This window comes from Xenopus tropicalis, chromosome 1 (genome assembly GCF_000004195.4).
Source record: "Xenopus tropicalis strain Nigerian chromosome 1, UCB_Xtro_10.0, whole genome shotgun sequence".
NCBI classification, from domain to species: domain Eukaryota; kingdom Metazoa; phylum Chordata; class Amphibia; order Anura; family Pipidae; genus Xenopus; species Xenopus tropicalis.
The window spans coordinates 195,847,788-195,864,441 of NC_030677.2; the positions used below are offsets into that span (position 1 = coordinate 195,847,788).

Genomic DNA, 16,654 nt, shown 5'->3' on the forward strand with positions numbered 1-16,654 from the left:
AGGTCAGTGTGGGTCTGTATGTGAGTGGATAGATAGGTCAGTATGGGTCTGTATGTGAGTGGATAGGTCAGTGTGGGTCTGTATGTGAGTGTATAGATAGGTCAGTATGGGTCTGTATGTGAGTGTATAGATAGGTCAGTATGGGTCTGTATGTGAGTGGATAGATAGGTCAGTATGGGTCTGTATGTGAGTGGATAGATAGGTCAGTATGGGTCTGTATGTGAGTGGATAGATAGGTCAGTGTGGGTCTGTATGTGAGTGGATAGATAGGTCAGTATGGGTCTGTATGTGAGTGGATAGATAGGTCAGTGTGGGTCTGTATGTGAGTGGATATATAGGTCAGTGTGGGTCTGTATGTGAGTGTATAGATAGGTCAGTATGGGTCTGTATGTGAGTGTATAGATAGGTCAGTATGGGTCTGTATGTGAGGGGATAGATAGGTCAGTGTGGGTCTGTATGTGAGTGGATAGATAGGTCAGTGTGGGTCTGTATGTGAGTGGATAGATAGGTCAGTGTGGGTCTGTATGTGAGTGGATAGATAGGTCAGTATGGGTCTGTATGTGAGTGGATAGGTCAGTATGGGTCTGTATGTGAGTGGATAGATAGGTCAGTATGGGTCTGTATGTGAGTGTATAGATAGGTCAGTATGGGTCTGTATGTGAGTGGATAGATAGGTCAGTATGGGTCTGTATGTGAGTGGATAGATAGGTCAGTATGGGTCTGTATGTGAGTGGATAGATAGGTCAGTGTGGGTCTGTATGTGAGTGGATAGATAGGTCAGTATGGGTCTGTATGTGAGTGGATAGATAGGTCAGTGTGGGTCTGTATGTGAGTGGATATATAGGTCAGTGTGGGTCTGTATGTGAGTGTATAGATAGGTCAGTATGGGTCTGTATGTGAGTGTATAGATAGGTCAGTATGGGTCTGTATGTGAGTGGATAGATAGGTCAGTGTGGGTCTGTATGTGAGTGGATAGATAGGTCAGTGTGGGTCTGTATGTGAGTGGATAGATAGGTCAGTATGGGTCTGTATGTGAGTGGATAGATAGGTCAGTGTGGGTCTGTATGTGAGTGGATAGATAGGTCAGTGTGGGTCTGTATGTGAGTGGATAGATAGGTCAGTGTGGGTCTGTATGTGAGTGGATAGATAGGTCAGTGTGGGTCTGTATGTGAGTGGATAGATAGGTCAGTATGGGTCTGTATGTGAGTGGATAGGTCAGTATGGGTCTGTATGTGAGTGGATAGATAGGTCAGTGTGGGTCTGTATGTGAGTGTATAGATAGGTCAGTATGGGTCTGTATGTGAGTGGATAGATAGGTCAGTATGGGTCTGTATGTGAGGGGATAGATAGGTCAGTGTGGGTCTGTATGTGAGTGGATAGATAGGTCAGTGTGGGTCTGTATGTGAGTGGATAGATAGGTCAGTGTGGGTCTGTATGTGAGTGGATAGATAGGTCAGTATGGGTCTGTATGTGAGTGGATAGGTCAGTATGGGTCTGTATGTGAGTGGATAGATAGGTCAGTATGGGTCTGTATGTGAGTGGATAGATAGGTCAGTATGGGTCTGTATGTGAGTGGATAGATAGGTCAGTGTGGGTCTGTATGTGAGTGTATAGATAGGTCAGTATGGGTCTGTATGTAAGTGGATAGATAGGTCAGTGTGGGTCTGTATGTGAGTGGATAGATAGGTCAGTATGGGTCTGTATGTGAGTGTATAGATAGGTCAGTGTGGGTCTGTATGTGAGTGGATAGATAGGTCAGTGTGGGTCTGTATGTGAGTGTATAGATAGGTCAGTGTGGGTCTGTATGTGAGTGTATAGATAGGTCAGTATGGGTCTGTATGTGAGTGGATAGATAGGTCAGTATGGGTCTGTATGTGAGTGGATAGATAGGTCAGTATGGGTCTGTATGTGAGTGGATAGATAGGTCAGTGTGGGTCTGTATGTGAGTGGATAGATAGGTCAGTATGGGTCTGTATGTGAGTGGATAGATAGGTCAGTGTGGGTCTGTATGTGAGTGGATAGATAGGTCAGTATGGGTCTGTATGTGAGTGGATAGATAGGTCAGTATGGGTCTGTATGTGAGTGGATAGATAGGTCAGTGTGGGTCTGTATGTGAGTGTATAGATAGGTCAGTATGGGTCTGTATGTGAGTGTATAGATAGGTCAGTATGGGTCTGTATGTGAGGGGATAGATAGGTCAGTGTGGGTCTGTATGTGAGTGGATAGATAGGTCAGTGTGGGTCTGTATGTGAGTGGATAGATAGGTCAGTATGGGTCTGTATGTGAGTGGATAGATAGGTCAGTGTGGGTCTGTATGTGAGTGGATAGATAGGTCAGTATGGGTCTGTATGTGAGTGGATAGATAGGTCAGTGTGGGTCTGTATGTGAGTGGATAGATAGGTCAGTATGGGTCTGTATGTGAGTGGATAGATAGGTCAGTGTGGGTCTGTATGTGAGTGGATATATAGGTCAGTGTGGGTCTGTATGTGAGTGTATAGATAGGTCAGTATGGGTCTGTATGTGAGTGTATAGATAGGTCAGTATGGGTCTGTATGTGAGTGGATAGATAGGTCAGTATGGGTCTGTATGTGAGTGGATAGATAGGTCAGTGTGGGTCTGTATGTGAGTGGATAGATAGGTCAGTATGGGTCTGTATGTGAGTGGATAGATAGGTCAGTATGGGTCTGTATGTGAGTGGATAGATAGGTCAGTATGGGTCTGTATGTGAGTGGATAGATAGGTCAGTGTGGGTCTGTATGTGAGTGGATAGATAGGTCAGTATGGGTCTGTATGTGAGTGGATAGATAGGTCAGTGTGGGTCTGTATGTGAGTGGATATATAGGTCAGTGTGGGTCTGTATGTGAGTGTATAGATAGGTCAGTATGGGTCTGTATGTGAGTGTATAGATAGGTCAGTATGGGTCTGTATGTGAGGGGATAGATAGGTCAGTGTGGGTCTGTATGTGAGTGGATAGATAGGTCAGTGTGGGTCTGTATGTGAGTGGATAGATAGGTCAGTGTGGGTCTGTATGTGAGTGGATAGATAGGTCAGTATGGGTCTGTATGTGAGTGGATAGGTCAGTATGGGTCTGTATGTGAGTGGATAGATAGGTCAGTATGGGTCTGTATGTGAGTGTATAGATAGGTCAGTATGGGTCTGTATGTGAGTGGATAGATAGGTCAGTATGGGTCTGTATGTGAGTGGATAGATAGGTCAGTATGGGTCTGTATGTGAGTGGATAGATAGGTCAGTGTGGGTCTGTATGTGAGTGGATAGATAGGTCAGTATGGGTCTGTATGTGAGTGGATAGATAGGTCAGTGTGGGTCTGTATGTGAGTGGATATATAGGTCAGTGTGGGTCTGTATGTGAGTGTATAGATAGGTCAGTATGGGTCTGTATGTGAGTGTATAGATAGGTCAGTATGGGTCTGTATGTGAGTGGATAGATAGGTCAGTGTGGGTCTGTATGTGAGTGGATAGATAGGTCAGTGTGGGTCTGTATGTGAGTGGATAGATAGGTCAGTATGGGTCTGTATGTGAGTGGATAGATAGGTCAGTGTGGGTCTGTATGTGAGTGGATAGATAGGTCAGTGTGGGTCTGTATGTGAGTGGATAGATAGGTCAGTGTGGGTCTGTATGTGAGTGGATAGATAGGTCAGTGTGGGTCTGTATGTGAGTGGATAGGTCAGTATGGGTCTGTATGTGAGTGTATAGATAGGTCAGTATGGGTCTGTATGTGAGTGGATAGATAGGTCAGTATGGGTCTGTATGTGAGTGGATAGATAGGTCAGTATGGGTCTGTATGTGAGTGGATAGATAGGTCAGTGTGGGTCTGTATGTGAGTGGATAGATAGGTCAGTATGGGTCTGTATGTGAGTGGATAGATAGGTCAGTGTGGGTCTGTATGTGAGTGGATATATAGGTCAGTGTGGGTCTGTATGTGAGTGTATAGATAGGTCAGTATGGGTCTGTATGTGAGTGTATAGATAGGTCAGTATGGGTCTGTATGTGAGTGGATAGGTCAGTATGGGTCTGTATGTGAGTGTATAGATAGGTCAGTATGGGTCTGTATGTGAGTGGATAGATAGGTCAGTATGGGTCTGTATGTGAGTGGATAGATAGGTCAGTATGGGTCTGTATGTGAGTGGATAGATAGGTCAGTGTGGGTCTGTATGTGAGTGGATAGATAGGTCAGTATGGGTCTGTATGTGAGTGGATAGATAGGTCAGTGTGGGTCTGTATGTGAGTGGATATATAGGTCAGTGTGGGTCTGTATGTGAGTGTATAGATAGGTCAGTATGGGTCTGTATGTGAGTGTATAGATAGGTCAGTATGGGTCTGTATGTGAGGGGATAGATAGGTCAGTGTGGGTCTGTATGTGAGTGGATAGATAGGTCAGTGTGGGTCTGTATGTGAGTGGATAGATAGGTCAGTGTGGGTCTGTATGTGAGTGGATAGATAGGTCAGTATGGGTCTGTATGTGAGTGGATAGGTCAGTGTGGGTCTGTATGTGAGTGTATAGATAGGTCAGTATGGGTCTGTATGTGAGTGTATAGATAGGTCAGTATGGGTCTGTATGTGAGTGGATAGATAGGTCAGTATGGGTCTGTATGTGAGTGGATAGATAGGTCAGTATGGGTCTGTATGTGAGTGGATAGATAGGTCAGTGTGGGTCTGTATGTGAGTGGATAGATAGGTCAGTATGGGTCTGTATGTGAGTGGATAGATAGGTCAGTGTGGGTCTGTATGTGAGTGGATATATAGGTCAGTGTGGGTCTGTATGTGAGTGTATAGATAGGTCAGTATGGGTCTGTATGTGAGTGTATAGATAGGTCAGTATGGGTCTGTATGTGAGGGGATAGATAGGTCAGTGTGGGTCTGTATGTGAGTGGATAGATAGGTCAGTGTGGGTCTGTATGTGAGTGGATAGATAGGTCAGTGTGGGTCTGTATGTGAGTGGATAGATAGGTCAGTATGGGTCTGTATGTGAGTGGATAGGTCAGTATGGGTCTGTATGTGAGTGGATAGATAGGTCAGTATGGGTCTGTATGTGAGTGTATAGATAGGTCAGTATGGGTCTGTATGTGAGTGGATAGATAGGTCAGTATGGGTCTGTATGTGAGTGGATAGATAGGTCAGTATGGGTCTGTATGTGAGTGGATAGATAGGTCAGTGTGGGTCTGTATGTGAGTGGATAGATAGGTCAGTATGGGTCTGTATGTGAGTGGATAGATAGGTCAGTGTGGGTCTGTATGTGAGTGGATATATAGGTCAGTGTGGGTCTGTATGTGAGTGTATAGATAGGTCAGTATGGGTCTGTATGTGAGTGTATAGATAGGTCAGTATGGGTCTGTATGTGAGTGGATAGATAGGTCAGTGTGGGTCTGTATGTGAGTGGATAGATAGGTCAGTGTGGGTCTGTATGTGAGTGGATAGATAGGTCAGTATGGGTCTGTATGTGAGTGGATAGATAGGTCAGTGTGGGTCTGTATGTGAGTGGATAGATAGGTCAGTGTGGGTCTGTATGTGAGTGGATAGATAGGTCAGTGTGGGTCTGTATGTGAGTGGATAGATAGGTCAGTGTGGGTCTGTATGTGAGTGGATAGATAGGTCAGTATGGGTCTGTATGTGAGTGGATAGGTCAGTATGGGTCTGTATGTGAGTGGATAGATAGGTCAGTGTGGGTCTGTATGTGAGTGTATAGATAGGTCAGTATGGGTCTGTATGTGAGTGGATAGATAGGTCAGTATGGGTCTGTATGTGAGGGGATAGATAGGTCAGTGTGGGTCTGTATGTGAGTGGATAGATAGGTCAGTGTGGGTCTGTATGTGAGTGGATAGATAGGTCAGTGTGGGTCTGTATGTGAGTGGATAGATAGGTCAGTATGGGTCTGTATGTGAGTGGATAGGTCAGTATGGGTCTGTATGTGAGTGGATAGATAGGTCAGTATGGGTCTGTATGTGAGTGTATAGATAGGTCAGTATGGGTCTGTATGTGAGTGGATAGATAGGTCAGTATGGGTCTGTATGTGAGTGGATAGATAGGTCAGTATGGGTCTGTATGTGAGTGTATAGATAGGTCAGTATGGGTCTGTATGTGAGTGTATAGATGGGTCAGTGTGGGTCTGTATGTGAGTGTATAGATAGGTCAGTATGGGTCTGTATGTGAGTGTATAGATGGGTCAGTGTGGGTCTGTATGTGAGTGTATAGATAGGTCAGTATGGGTCTGTATGTGAGGGGATAGATAGGTCAGTGTGGGTCTGTATGTGAGTGGATAGATGGGTCAGTGTGGGTCTGTATGTGAGGGGATAGATAGGTCAGTGTGGGTCTGTATGTGAGTGGATAGATAGGTCAGTATGGGTCTGTATGTGAGTGGATAGATAGGACAGTATGGGTCTGTATGTGAGTGGATAGATAGGTCAGTGTGGGTCTGTATGTGAGTGGATAGATAGGTCAGTGTGGGTCTGTATGTGAGTGTATAGATAGGTCAGTATGGGTCTGTATGTGAGTGGATAGATAGGTCAGTATGGGTCTGTATAAGAGTGGATAGATAGGTCAGTATGGGTCTGTATGTGAGTGGATAGATACACTATTTTTTTTGTGAAAAGCCTCATGTACTCACACATACACAGGTCAGTTAATGGAAATGCTGAATACTGAATATAACCGCTGTGCATTACCTGGATAAATCCATTTTCCAGAAGAGGAGCGGGTGGGCAAAATTCTGTAGGTACTATAGAGATATCAAAGCAGTGGGGCTCGACGGTACTACAGACCGAGGAAAAAAGCATTACGGTTACATATAAATAGGAACAAACATACAGCTCCATAGAATAATCATCTGGCTGTGGTTGCTTGTTGATGCTAAGTTTTATAATGGTTTTTGGATCTTTCATTTTCAAACCCCTGTTGAAAGGGGTGGTTTACCTTTTGCTAGGTTGCTAGGGTAAGCTAGACTTTCTGGACCATAGCAACCAGACAGGTGCTGAAATACTATACTGGAGAGCTGCTGGAAAAAAAGTTAAATAATGCAAAAACCACAAAATATATAACACGAAGACCAATTGCATATTGTCTCAGAATTTCACGTCTACATCATACTATAATTTAATGTAAATGTGACCTTAACGAGGTTACATGCCTTTTTTCCCCTGGTATTTAAATAGTGCAGACACATTCCCACAGCACTTTACAGAGATTGTACATCATCCCCTGTCCCAGTGGAGCTTACAGTCTAAGGTCCCTATCACATTCACACATTAAGGTTAATTATTTCAGGGGCCTGTCTGTATGTTTGTGGAGTACCTGGAGGAAACTGGGAGAACAGATGCCCTGGTTGGAATCAAACCCAGGAGCCACTGATGATACACTGATGTAGTAGTCATTCAGCCATAGCCCCTAGAATACCAAAGAGCTTCTAATTGCACCCAATATACTCAGGGTTTGTTTTAAAGAGTATCTGTGTAAGGCCAAACATACATTCTGCCTAATGACACCCCTACCCAGCCGTTTAGCTTCCCTTGCTACTGCTCTGAGCTCCACAGTGTAGAAACCTCTGATATATCGAAATCCCTTTATTGCAGGAGAACATACCGTAAATGTTCCAGTTCCGAGTCCTCACATTGCTGACTTTCTATTGAATCTCCGATGCACTTCAGTCCGCCTCCACTTGGTGCTGGGTTATTACAGACTCTGTTCCTAACTCTTCTCCTTGATCCACTCAGGCAGAGGCTCCAAGCAGACCAGCAACTCCAACTGCCATCGACTACCGCTGCAAAAGTAAGCACAGCCATGTAAAACTGTACCCTATTGGTCGTTTTGTATGTAAATCTGTATGTTCATTGTATACACCCATTTATTGTGTAAATAAGAACTCACCCATGTTCTATTCATTCCAATGGGATTTTTAGAAGCATATTTATCAAATGGTGAGTTCTAACTTGCCCCCATTGATAAATACGCTTCAAAAAATCCCATAGTAATAAACAGAACATGGGTGAGTTTTTATTTATTAAGCTCTTAACTCACATTTTGATAAATGTGCCCCTAAGTGTCCATAGCCTCAACATATTGAATCCACAGTTTTGTCAATAGATACACTCATTTGTCAATAGAGCGTTAAGTAAAGCTGCACTAAGCAAGACAGCCCCCCATCAGGAGGTGCAGCTAGCTCTGCCCTGTCTATGTGCCTCTCCCAAGGAGGTCAGCTGCCATTCTTCAAATGTGTGCGGGTATATAAATTGATGCATTGGACTGGGTCAAGCACAGGTTTGCATTGTGAATGACCCCCACTTAAGGTGGCCATACACGTCAAGATCTGCTCGCTTGGCAAGGTCGCCAAGCGAGTGGATCTTCTGCCGATATCCCCACCTACAGGGCCAAATGATCGAGTTATAACGACGGTAATGGGCGTAGTCGGTTTGGGGACCGCATCAACGAGCCGATGTGGTCCCCGATCCGACTGAATTTTTTAACTTGCCCGATCGATATCTGCCTGATTTGAGGCCAGATGTCGGTCGGGCAGGCCCGTCGTTGCTGCCCCTACATCGGGTCGTGTATGGAAACCTTTAGGAATACTGCTGGAAATCACAGAAAAGGGTAGCACAATGCAGGATGCACAATGCACCATTTGTTTCCCACTTTGCACATCTGGGGCATTTGAAGAATGGCGACAGGCTTCTACACTCCTTCTTGCAGCTGTGTTAGGCAGAACTCGATCCAAGTGGGGTGGGTAAGGGAAGGAACGTAGGTATCAGGAGGCAATGCCCGCATCAGAATGTTCAATTAGGAGCACTACTGCACTAGCACTTGCCCCCCAGGGTACAGTACATGAAATGAATGTAAATAAATCTATGAAAGGTGTATGGCAAGTTCTGTGGTTATGGCACATATAGTAGATAACTGTAAGTATCATATAATTATGGATGTCTGCATTTAAAGGGGAACTTTGGCTTCTGAACCAAAATTTGTTAAAGAGCCCCACACAGCACCGAAACCCTAATATACCTATCACTGTAATCTGTTCCTACAAAAAAGCATGAATAAATACCATTCTTATAGGCTGAAATACAGCTGCAAAACAGTTCCTCTCTTTCTCGCAGGGGAGGAGGGACTAAAACACAGATGTTACAAATTGTAACAACTTCTCCACAGCTTACAGACAGCATGCAGGAACTACATAACCCACAATGCATTGCACTGAGATGTTCCTTTCCTTACTGACATCACGTGTGCAGCAGGGAATTGTGGGATTGGGAGGATGCAGGCTGAAGGCAGGCTGAGGACAGGCGACTACTGTTTTATTTGAGTCTCAAAGTAGCCAGTCAGATCAGCAGGGGAACAGGGGGCGGGGCTTAGGGAACTGTTCCAAACCATATTATTACATTAAACATCATGAAAAGACTGCGTATTTTTTAACTGATATATATTGCAAAGTTGCTTGAGATTATGTTTATTTTTCAAAAAGTTATGTTTGGGTGGAGTTAATGGCATGCATTCTGTGCACACATAATAGCTGTATGTGCTGGGAAATACATGTTAATGTGTGTGAGAGAGAATATGTTGTAGAACATACCTGGATCTCCCTCGACCAGAACTCCATACTGACAGGCAGGCCCATAGGTGCTGGGCTTACAGTAGCACACACACTGCGTCCCTTCCACGCCCGGCACGCCTTTGTTCTTGCACGGCTTGCAGCGGCAGGGGCTCTCCTCACTCATGTACTCCTCTATGGCTCTCTTCAGGTAATGCTTTTTCACCGAGGCGCAGGGCACTTCTTTCACCAGTTCATATAGAGGGGTTGTCTGCAGACACATCAGATAATTAGAACCAAGGGGCTGGGCAACAAGTTACATTACAAGGGGAATCATTTTTAAAATTAGTTTTATTTGATTAAAATGGAGTCTGTGGGAGATGGCCCTTCTGTAATGTGGAGTTTTCTGGATAATGGGTTTCTGAACAGTGAATCCCATACTTTTAATATGTACTTTTTAATCTACATGTTTCCCAATGGGACCACCATGATTCTTCCCCTCCCTAAAACCGCCCTGAATAAAATATAAGAATCAGGTTAATCAGGAGCATCTCAGTTCTTAGCTTTTCCACCGTTCATACTTGGCCAATCGTTTTGGACACTTTTGACCACACTGCTGAACGTTTGGTCCTCCTGGCACCTTAGGGGCAGATTTTTAAGTTCATGATTGTCCAGTGAGGCACCTATATGCCAATGTGCCTTTTCAGCATGTGGATGGGGAATCAGCAGACGAGGAAACAAAGATTTTTGGCCGTGTCCATGACTTCCATGGTTCGCTAGCGTCCGTCTACATAATTGGGCTCAGTTTCACAGCGCAGGTGTCCCACCAAACTGGTCACAGGAAAGTGACATTAATGACGGGGGTGTTCTGGCAGTCACCTATACATTGTGGCAGGGCCAGGTTTGAGTGAGCAGACGTGAGCAGAATGCCGAGCACACTGATAACATATTTTCACATGAAATCATTTATCATGCAGATAGGTCATTCCTGTATCAGTCACATCCTCAATTGCTTTTTCTGTCCAATCTTCCCAGACGCCAAGGCTTTTTAAGAAGAAACGGCAGGCAAAGTAGTGGATGACAAATTGGAAGCCCTTACAAAGGACAGGGAACCAGAGGGCAGCCAGGGAATGCATGGCACAGTGTTAACTCTTTCTTTTATCCTTTTATTTAGGGGGTAGTTCCCCTTTAACTTAAGTTTTAGTATGATGCAGACAGTGACAAACTGAGACAATTGCCAATCAGTCTTAATTTATTATTTCTGGCATTAAATGATTTAGATTTTTAAATCAGCAGCTATCTGGTTGCAATTTACCCCAGGAACCAGGCAATAAGTTGCACAATGGACTGGGATATGCATGAGAGAGGGCCTAAATATGAATGATAAGTAATAATAAGTAATAATAAGTAATAATAAAACTGTAGCCTCGCAGAGCAGCAGTTTTTGGCTGCCGGGGGCTGAGACCCCATATTTGAAAGCTGGAAAGAAGTAGAAGTAGAATGTGGTCATTCATTCAAAAAGGATAAAAAATAAAACCAGTGGAAAAGTTGCTAAGAATAGGAGTGAGTATTAAAGGTAACATTAGGGTGAGCTAGCCCTTTAATTCAACAAAAACTGTTAATAAAGGGCAAAAATGTCTTAAGAGGGTAATGATATTTTCAGGGGCATTTTTGCCCCTTTTCCCTTCATTATTAATTTAACCTAACGTTAACTTTAACTCTAACTTGTCTAAGTCTTCCCTCATTAATGGCATCATCCAAGGGATTATTAGTTTCATAGGCAAGCAACCAAGTGCCCCCCACTGATTTAAACACCAATTGTGGGTGCACATACAATCACCCCAATTGCAGCTGACTGCCGAGCATTCTTCCACCTGCCCCCACATATGAGCCTTACAATCTCTTAACCTTTCAGTGAATACAGTGGTGTAACTAAAATACAGCAGACCCCACGGCTATTGGGGGGGGCCTGCTGCATTGTATTCCCCCTCTCCAGACCCTTAAAGTTTGGGAGTGGTGGACAGATGGCTGACCGGGACATGGGGTTCCCTCTTACCCTCCAACCCTCAACTGCACGTAGGGTTCCCCCACCCACCACAGAGTAAATAGGTTCATTATAGGTTTTCACTCCAGTAGGGGAGTCAGCAGACCAAGAGCTTTGGTTATATTGCTGCTTTATTACTGAATATAGAAGCCGATGTGTAGGATCCTCTGCCCAAGGGAGACATCTACTGTTCAGTCTGTACATTAATACTAACATGCAGTAGGTGTGGTACCAGCATAGCCATGGAGGCAGCAAGCATGGTGCCCAGACAAGGGGGCAGAATATAGAGTTTCTTCCCCTCTCCTGCTCACACACAATGGCAACAGTGCATACTATACCATAAGGCAGCTTTTTTCCCCCCGGAGAGCACAGTATTCTGCACTTTTCAGCAGATGCACCACTCAAGGCACTGCAGCCAGATGCAGCAAGATGCAAGCACTAAGGGCATTTGTAACTGATAATTTGGTTCTCATTCATTAGAAATGATCAGTACAGTGTGGGAAGCAATACAAATACGCACCTTGTGTTTGATAACACTTGGCAGATTGGACACAGACCCAGCCCAGGAGGCATAGCGGTTCTCATTTGCCTGTGGGTTGTCTAGAGAGAAAGAGCTGAGCCCAGCAACGAATTTCGCTTCTCCTCCCTGCGCAAACACGTCCCCTCGCACCTCTCTGCCTGAGGATCCTACGCACAATACACAACACATGGAAACAAGGGAGTAGTGGAAGCATGAGACATGAGAGGGAGGGCTGTTAAACGCTCCCCATGTATAGTTTTTAGTAGTTGTGGTTGCTTGCCCCTGTACTGAGCACATACCATCGCCATGTTTTTTACCCACAATACCAAATTATTAAAATTATAGGTAAAAAACATGGTGATTGTGCTTGAAATTGCACTTTACTCATTTCATTTGCAGGCTTAAATAAGGCCTGGCTGCCACTGAGCCAAATTTTGGCTTGTGTAAGATGGGGTGTTATCCCTACTCCTTAGGGGTGTTATCACTACTCCTTAGGGGTGTTATCACTACTCCTTGGGGGTGTTATCACTACTCCTTAGGGGTGTTATCGCTACTCCTTAGGATTGTTATCGCTACTCCTTGGGGGTGTTATCACTACTCCTTAGGGCTCTGTCACGGGCGACTAATCTCCCCGAACTACCATCCCACCGGCGATCATGTAAGTCGCCAGTGGGATGGTATACACTGCGCAGGCGATTTCGGCAAATCGCCGAAGTTGCCTCTCGAGGCATTTTTGGTGATTTGCCGAAATCGCGCCGCCGCGTGTGCCATCCCACCGGCGACTTACATGTTCGCCAGTGGGATGGCAACTGATGGCTCTCGGATGGCAACTCAGGGAGATTAGTCACCCGCGAACAGGGAGATTTGTCGCAGGCGACTAATCTCCCCGTGTGCCAGAGCCCTTAGGGGTGTTATCGCTACTCCTTGGGGGTGTTATCACTACTCCTTGGGGGTGCTATCGCTACTCCTTGGGGGTGCTATCGCTACTCCTTGGGGGTGTTATCGCTACTCCTTGGGGGGTGCTATCACTACTCCTTGGGGGTGTTATCGCTACTCCTTGGGGGTGCTATCACTACTCCTTGGGGGTGTTATCGCTACTCCTTGGGGGTGTTATTGCTACTCCTTGGGGGGGCTATAACTACTCCTTGGGGGTGTTATCGCTACTCCTTGGGGGTGTTATCGCTACTCCTTGGGGGTGCTATAACTACTCCTTGGAGGGTGCTATCGCTACTCTTTGGGGGTGTTATCAATACTCCTTGGGGTGTGGTTTAGTTAAGGAATCTATAAATGAAACAATCAATTCAACAAGGCAAACAACGAGGTGTGTGTTAGAGGCTGTAAAGCCCCACGAGGCGGATTACACAGGGTATAAGCGCAGTATAAGTGCAGACTGACCATTAAAATGTCACTCATCCTTACCTGATGATTGTTTAATGACTTCATTTAATTTTTTGCATTCCGTCGATGAGTGATGAAAGAAGAGGAAACCTGTACTTTTGGATGTACATGACTGCATATCTGTTATGGTGACACCTAGACAGAAAAAAAGCACAATTTGGAAATACCACAACAATAAATTTTTTTTAAAGATTCTGGGAGAGATTCGAGTTTCGAGACAAAAAGCTGGAACTAAAAAATATTTTCAGGTCTTTTCATGGAGTATAATGTAATTTTGGAATTACAGTCACCTGATCTTTACCATATGTTGTTAATTCCGGTGTCTGAAGTGGGGGTGTGTTTAAGTCCGGTGCCTAGGGTTGCACCATACCTAAATACAGCCCTGTATATGGGTTTCCTCCCACGCTCCAAAAACACACAAGCTGGTTAACTGACTGGTGTGTGTCAATGTCAGACCCAATACCCGCCAGCGCTCCCCCAGCCCACCAATCTCCCTCTCCCGACGTGCCCCCCAGTCCCACCCTGTCAAGTAGGGTTGCCACTTTTAAAAAACTATAATACCAGCCTGGATGTACAGGTGGGCAGGTTGATGACACAGTGCATAGATCTAGGGTTGACACTTTTCTCCCTGCCGAAAGCCGGGCAGGGAAGGGCAGTGATGTCATAGGGTGGAGACAGTGATGTCACAGAGTGGAGACAGTGATGTCACAGGGTGGGGCTGGGATGGTAACAGGGCGAGGCTAATCTAGGAAAGCCCTTCTGAAAACTGGGCTGTCCAGGTCAAAACCAGAAACTGCCTGCCCATTTTTCCTAATTTTCAGAAAGGCTTCTCAGGTCTGACGGGTGGCAACCCTACATGAATCAGGGCAAAGAAGAGGTACAATTCTTAAACTGGAGCCGGAACTGGAGTGGATCATGGCTTACGAGGGAAAGTCAGGGTCTAAATGAGAGGGAGTTACAGATTTTCCAACAAGCACATTACTGGTAAATTTGTAATATTAGCCCCTAGTGTTTCACTGGTGTTTCACTGGCTAGGCCAATTCAATACTGGATGGGTGGCAACCCTAGCTACAGGCATTTGGATAGCTGCCACAAACACTGGTGATTGCATTTAGCCATTAAAATTGTAGTGCAGTTGCTTCCTTTGTTTTGCTTAGGTTTCTTATTTTAGTGTTTCACTAATTAATCCTGTTAAGGGTTCAAAAGCTTGCCTAAAGGTGGCCACACACGTGGCGATTTTTGATCTTTCGTGCGACCATCGGTCGCACAAAAGATCGTTCCAATCCACCACTAACGTTCATCAGGGCTGAAACGGCAGATAAGGAGGTAGAAACAATAGGATTTCTACCTCCTTCTGCCGATTCAGCTCTGAAAGCAGATTTTGCTCAGGCGCCTTCTATGGCGCCCGATCAAAATCTTTTAACCGATCGGCGAGTCGAGCGATATCAGCAGCCTCCTGCACGAATATTGTACGAAATGAGGTTTTGTATGATATTATCGGTGCGTGTATGGCCAGCTTTAGTAATAGAAGGAGATGCCTTGATCTGATTATACTTCTCTAAGAAAGCACAAACGACTCTACCAAACTCTAATAGACCACATTGACTCAGCATACACCCAATGCCTTGGTCAGGCTGAGGCAGAAGCAGTGATGGGCAAACTTCAGCAACTCCCTGCTTCCCCCACCAACTAGTAAAAGGGGATGATGGAAGCTGTTGGCCTTTGTGTGGGTGAGCATTTGGGGAACAGTGATCACAACATGGTCTCCTTTGAGATAATGCTGCAGAGACAGCGCTATAAGGGAGTAACTAAAACACTCAATTTTAGACGTGCAGACTTTGCCAGTATAAGGGCATCTCTGCAATGTGTCAACTGGGAAAGGCTTTTCATGGGGTTAGACACAGAAGGAAAATGGAACATCTTTAAAACATTGCTTTGTAGGTATACACAACAGTATATCCCCCTTGTAAGCAAGGAGAGGCAGCGCAAAGCAAAACCTTTATGGCTGAATAAAAGTGTTATTGTCGAGGTTGGTAAGAAAAAACGTGCTTTTAGGGCATTCAAGTTAGCTGGGACAGCGGAAACTTTCATCAGGTACAAGGAAGCAAATAAAGCATGCAAAAAAGCTATCAGGCAAGCTAAAATAGAGATGGAAAGGGATATTGCAGCTAGGAGTAAAAAGAATCCAAAATTATTTTTTAATTATGTGAATAGTAAAAAAATGAAGCAAGAAGGGGTGGGAACTTTATTATCACGGGGGGGGTACGTTGGTTGATGAGAACGGGGAAAAAGCTGAAATTTTGAACTCTTATTTTTCATCTGTCTATACATCTGAGGAGCCAGATAATGAAGGCTTCCCTTGTAATATGCCCAGTTCTAGTAATTTAGCTACTGGCGCATGGGTCACTCGGGAGGAAATTCAAAAGAGACTTGAACATGTAAAGGTAAACAAAGGTCCAGGACCGGATGGGATTCATCCCTGGGTATTAAATGAGCTGAGCGCTGTGATTGCCAAGCCTCTTCCCTTAATTTTTCAGGATTCATTGAGGTTTGGCATGGTGCCGAGAGACTGGCGGATTGCTAATGTGGTGCCATTATTTAAAAAGGGATCCCGTTCTCAGCCTGAAAACTATAGGCCTGTTAGTCTGACATCAGTAGTAGGAAAACTTTTGGAAGGGGTAATAAGGGATAGGGTACTTGAATACATTGCAGTTCACAATACTATTAGTTTGTGCCAGCATGGTTTTATGCGTAACAGATCTTGCCAGACTAATTTAGTTGCCTTTTATGAGGAGGTGAGTAGGAACCTTGATGCTGGAATGGCAGTTGATGTCATCTACTTGGACTTTGCTAAAGCGTTTGATACAGTACCTCACAGACGGTTAATGATCAAATTAAGGAATATTGGCCTAGAACATAATATTTGTAATTGGATAGAAAACTGGCTGAAGGATAGAGTACAAAGAGTGGTTGTAAATGGAACATTTTCTAATTGGACCAGTGTGGTTAGTGGAGTACCGCAGGGGTCAGTCCTTGGGCCTTTGCTTTTTAACTTGTTTATTAATGACCTGGAGGTGGGCATAGACAGTACTGTTTCTATTTTTGCTGATGACACAAAATTGTGCAAAACTATAAGTTCCATGCAGGATGCTGCCGCTTT

General features: G+C 44.7%; 1 protein-coding gene across 1 annotated transcript in view; it reads right to left on the reverse strand.

Annotated features, from left to right (window-relative positions):
• Nucleotides 1–16,654, reverse strand: part of c7 (complement component 7) — a 42,461-nt gene that overhangs the window by 11,751 nt on the left and 14,056 nt on the right. Inside the window, exons 9-13 of the mRNA XM_031894371.1 lie at nt 13,516–13,629; nt 12,097–12,263; nt 9,575–9,803; nt 7,594–7,771; nt 6,681–6,768 (exon numbers count right to left, since the gene is read on the reverse strand). Of these exons, the coding sequence (XP_031750231.1) occupies nt 6,681–6,768; nt 7,594–7,771; nt 9,575–9,803; nt 12,097–12,263; nt 13,516–13,629 (776 nt within the window). The remainder of the gene's footprint in view (nt 1–6,680; nt 6,769–7,593; nt 7,772–9,574; nt 9,804–12,096; nt 12,264–13,515; nt 13,630–16,654) is intronic.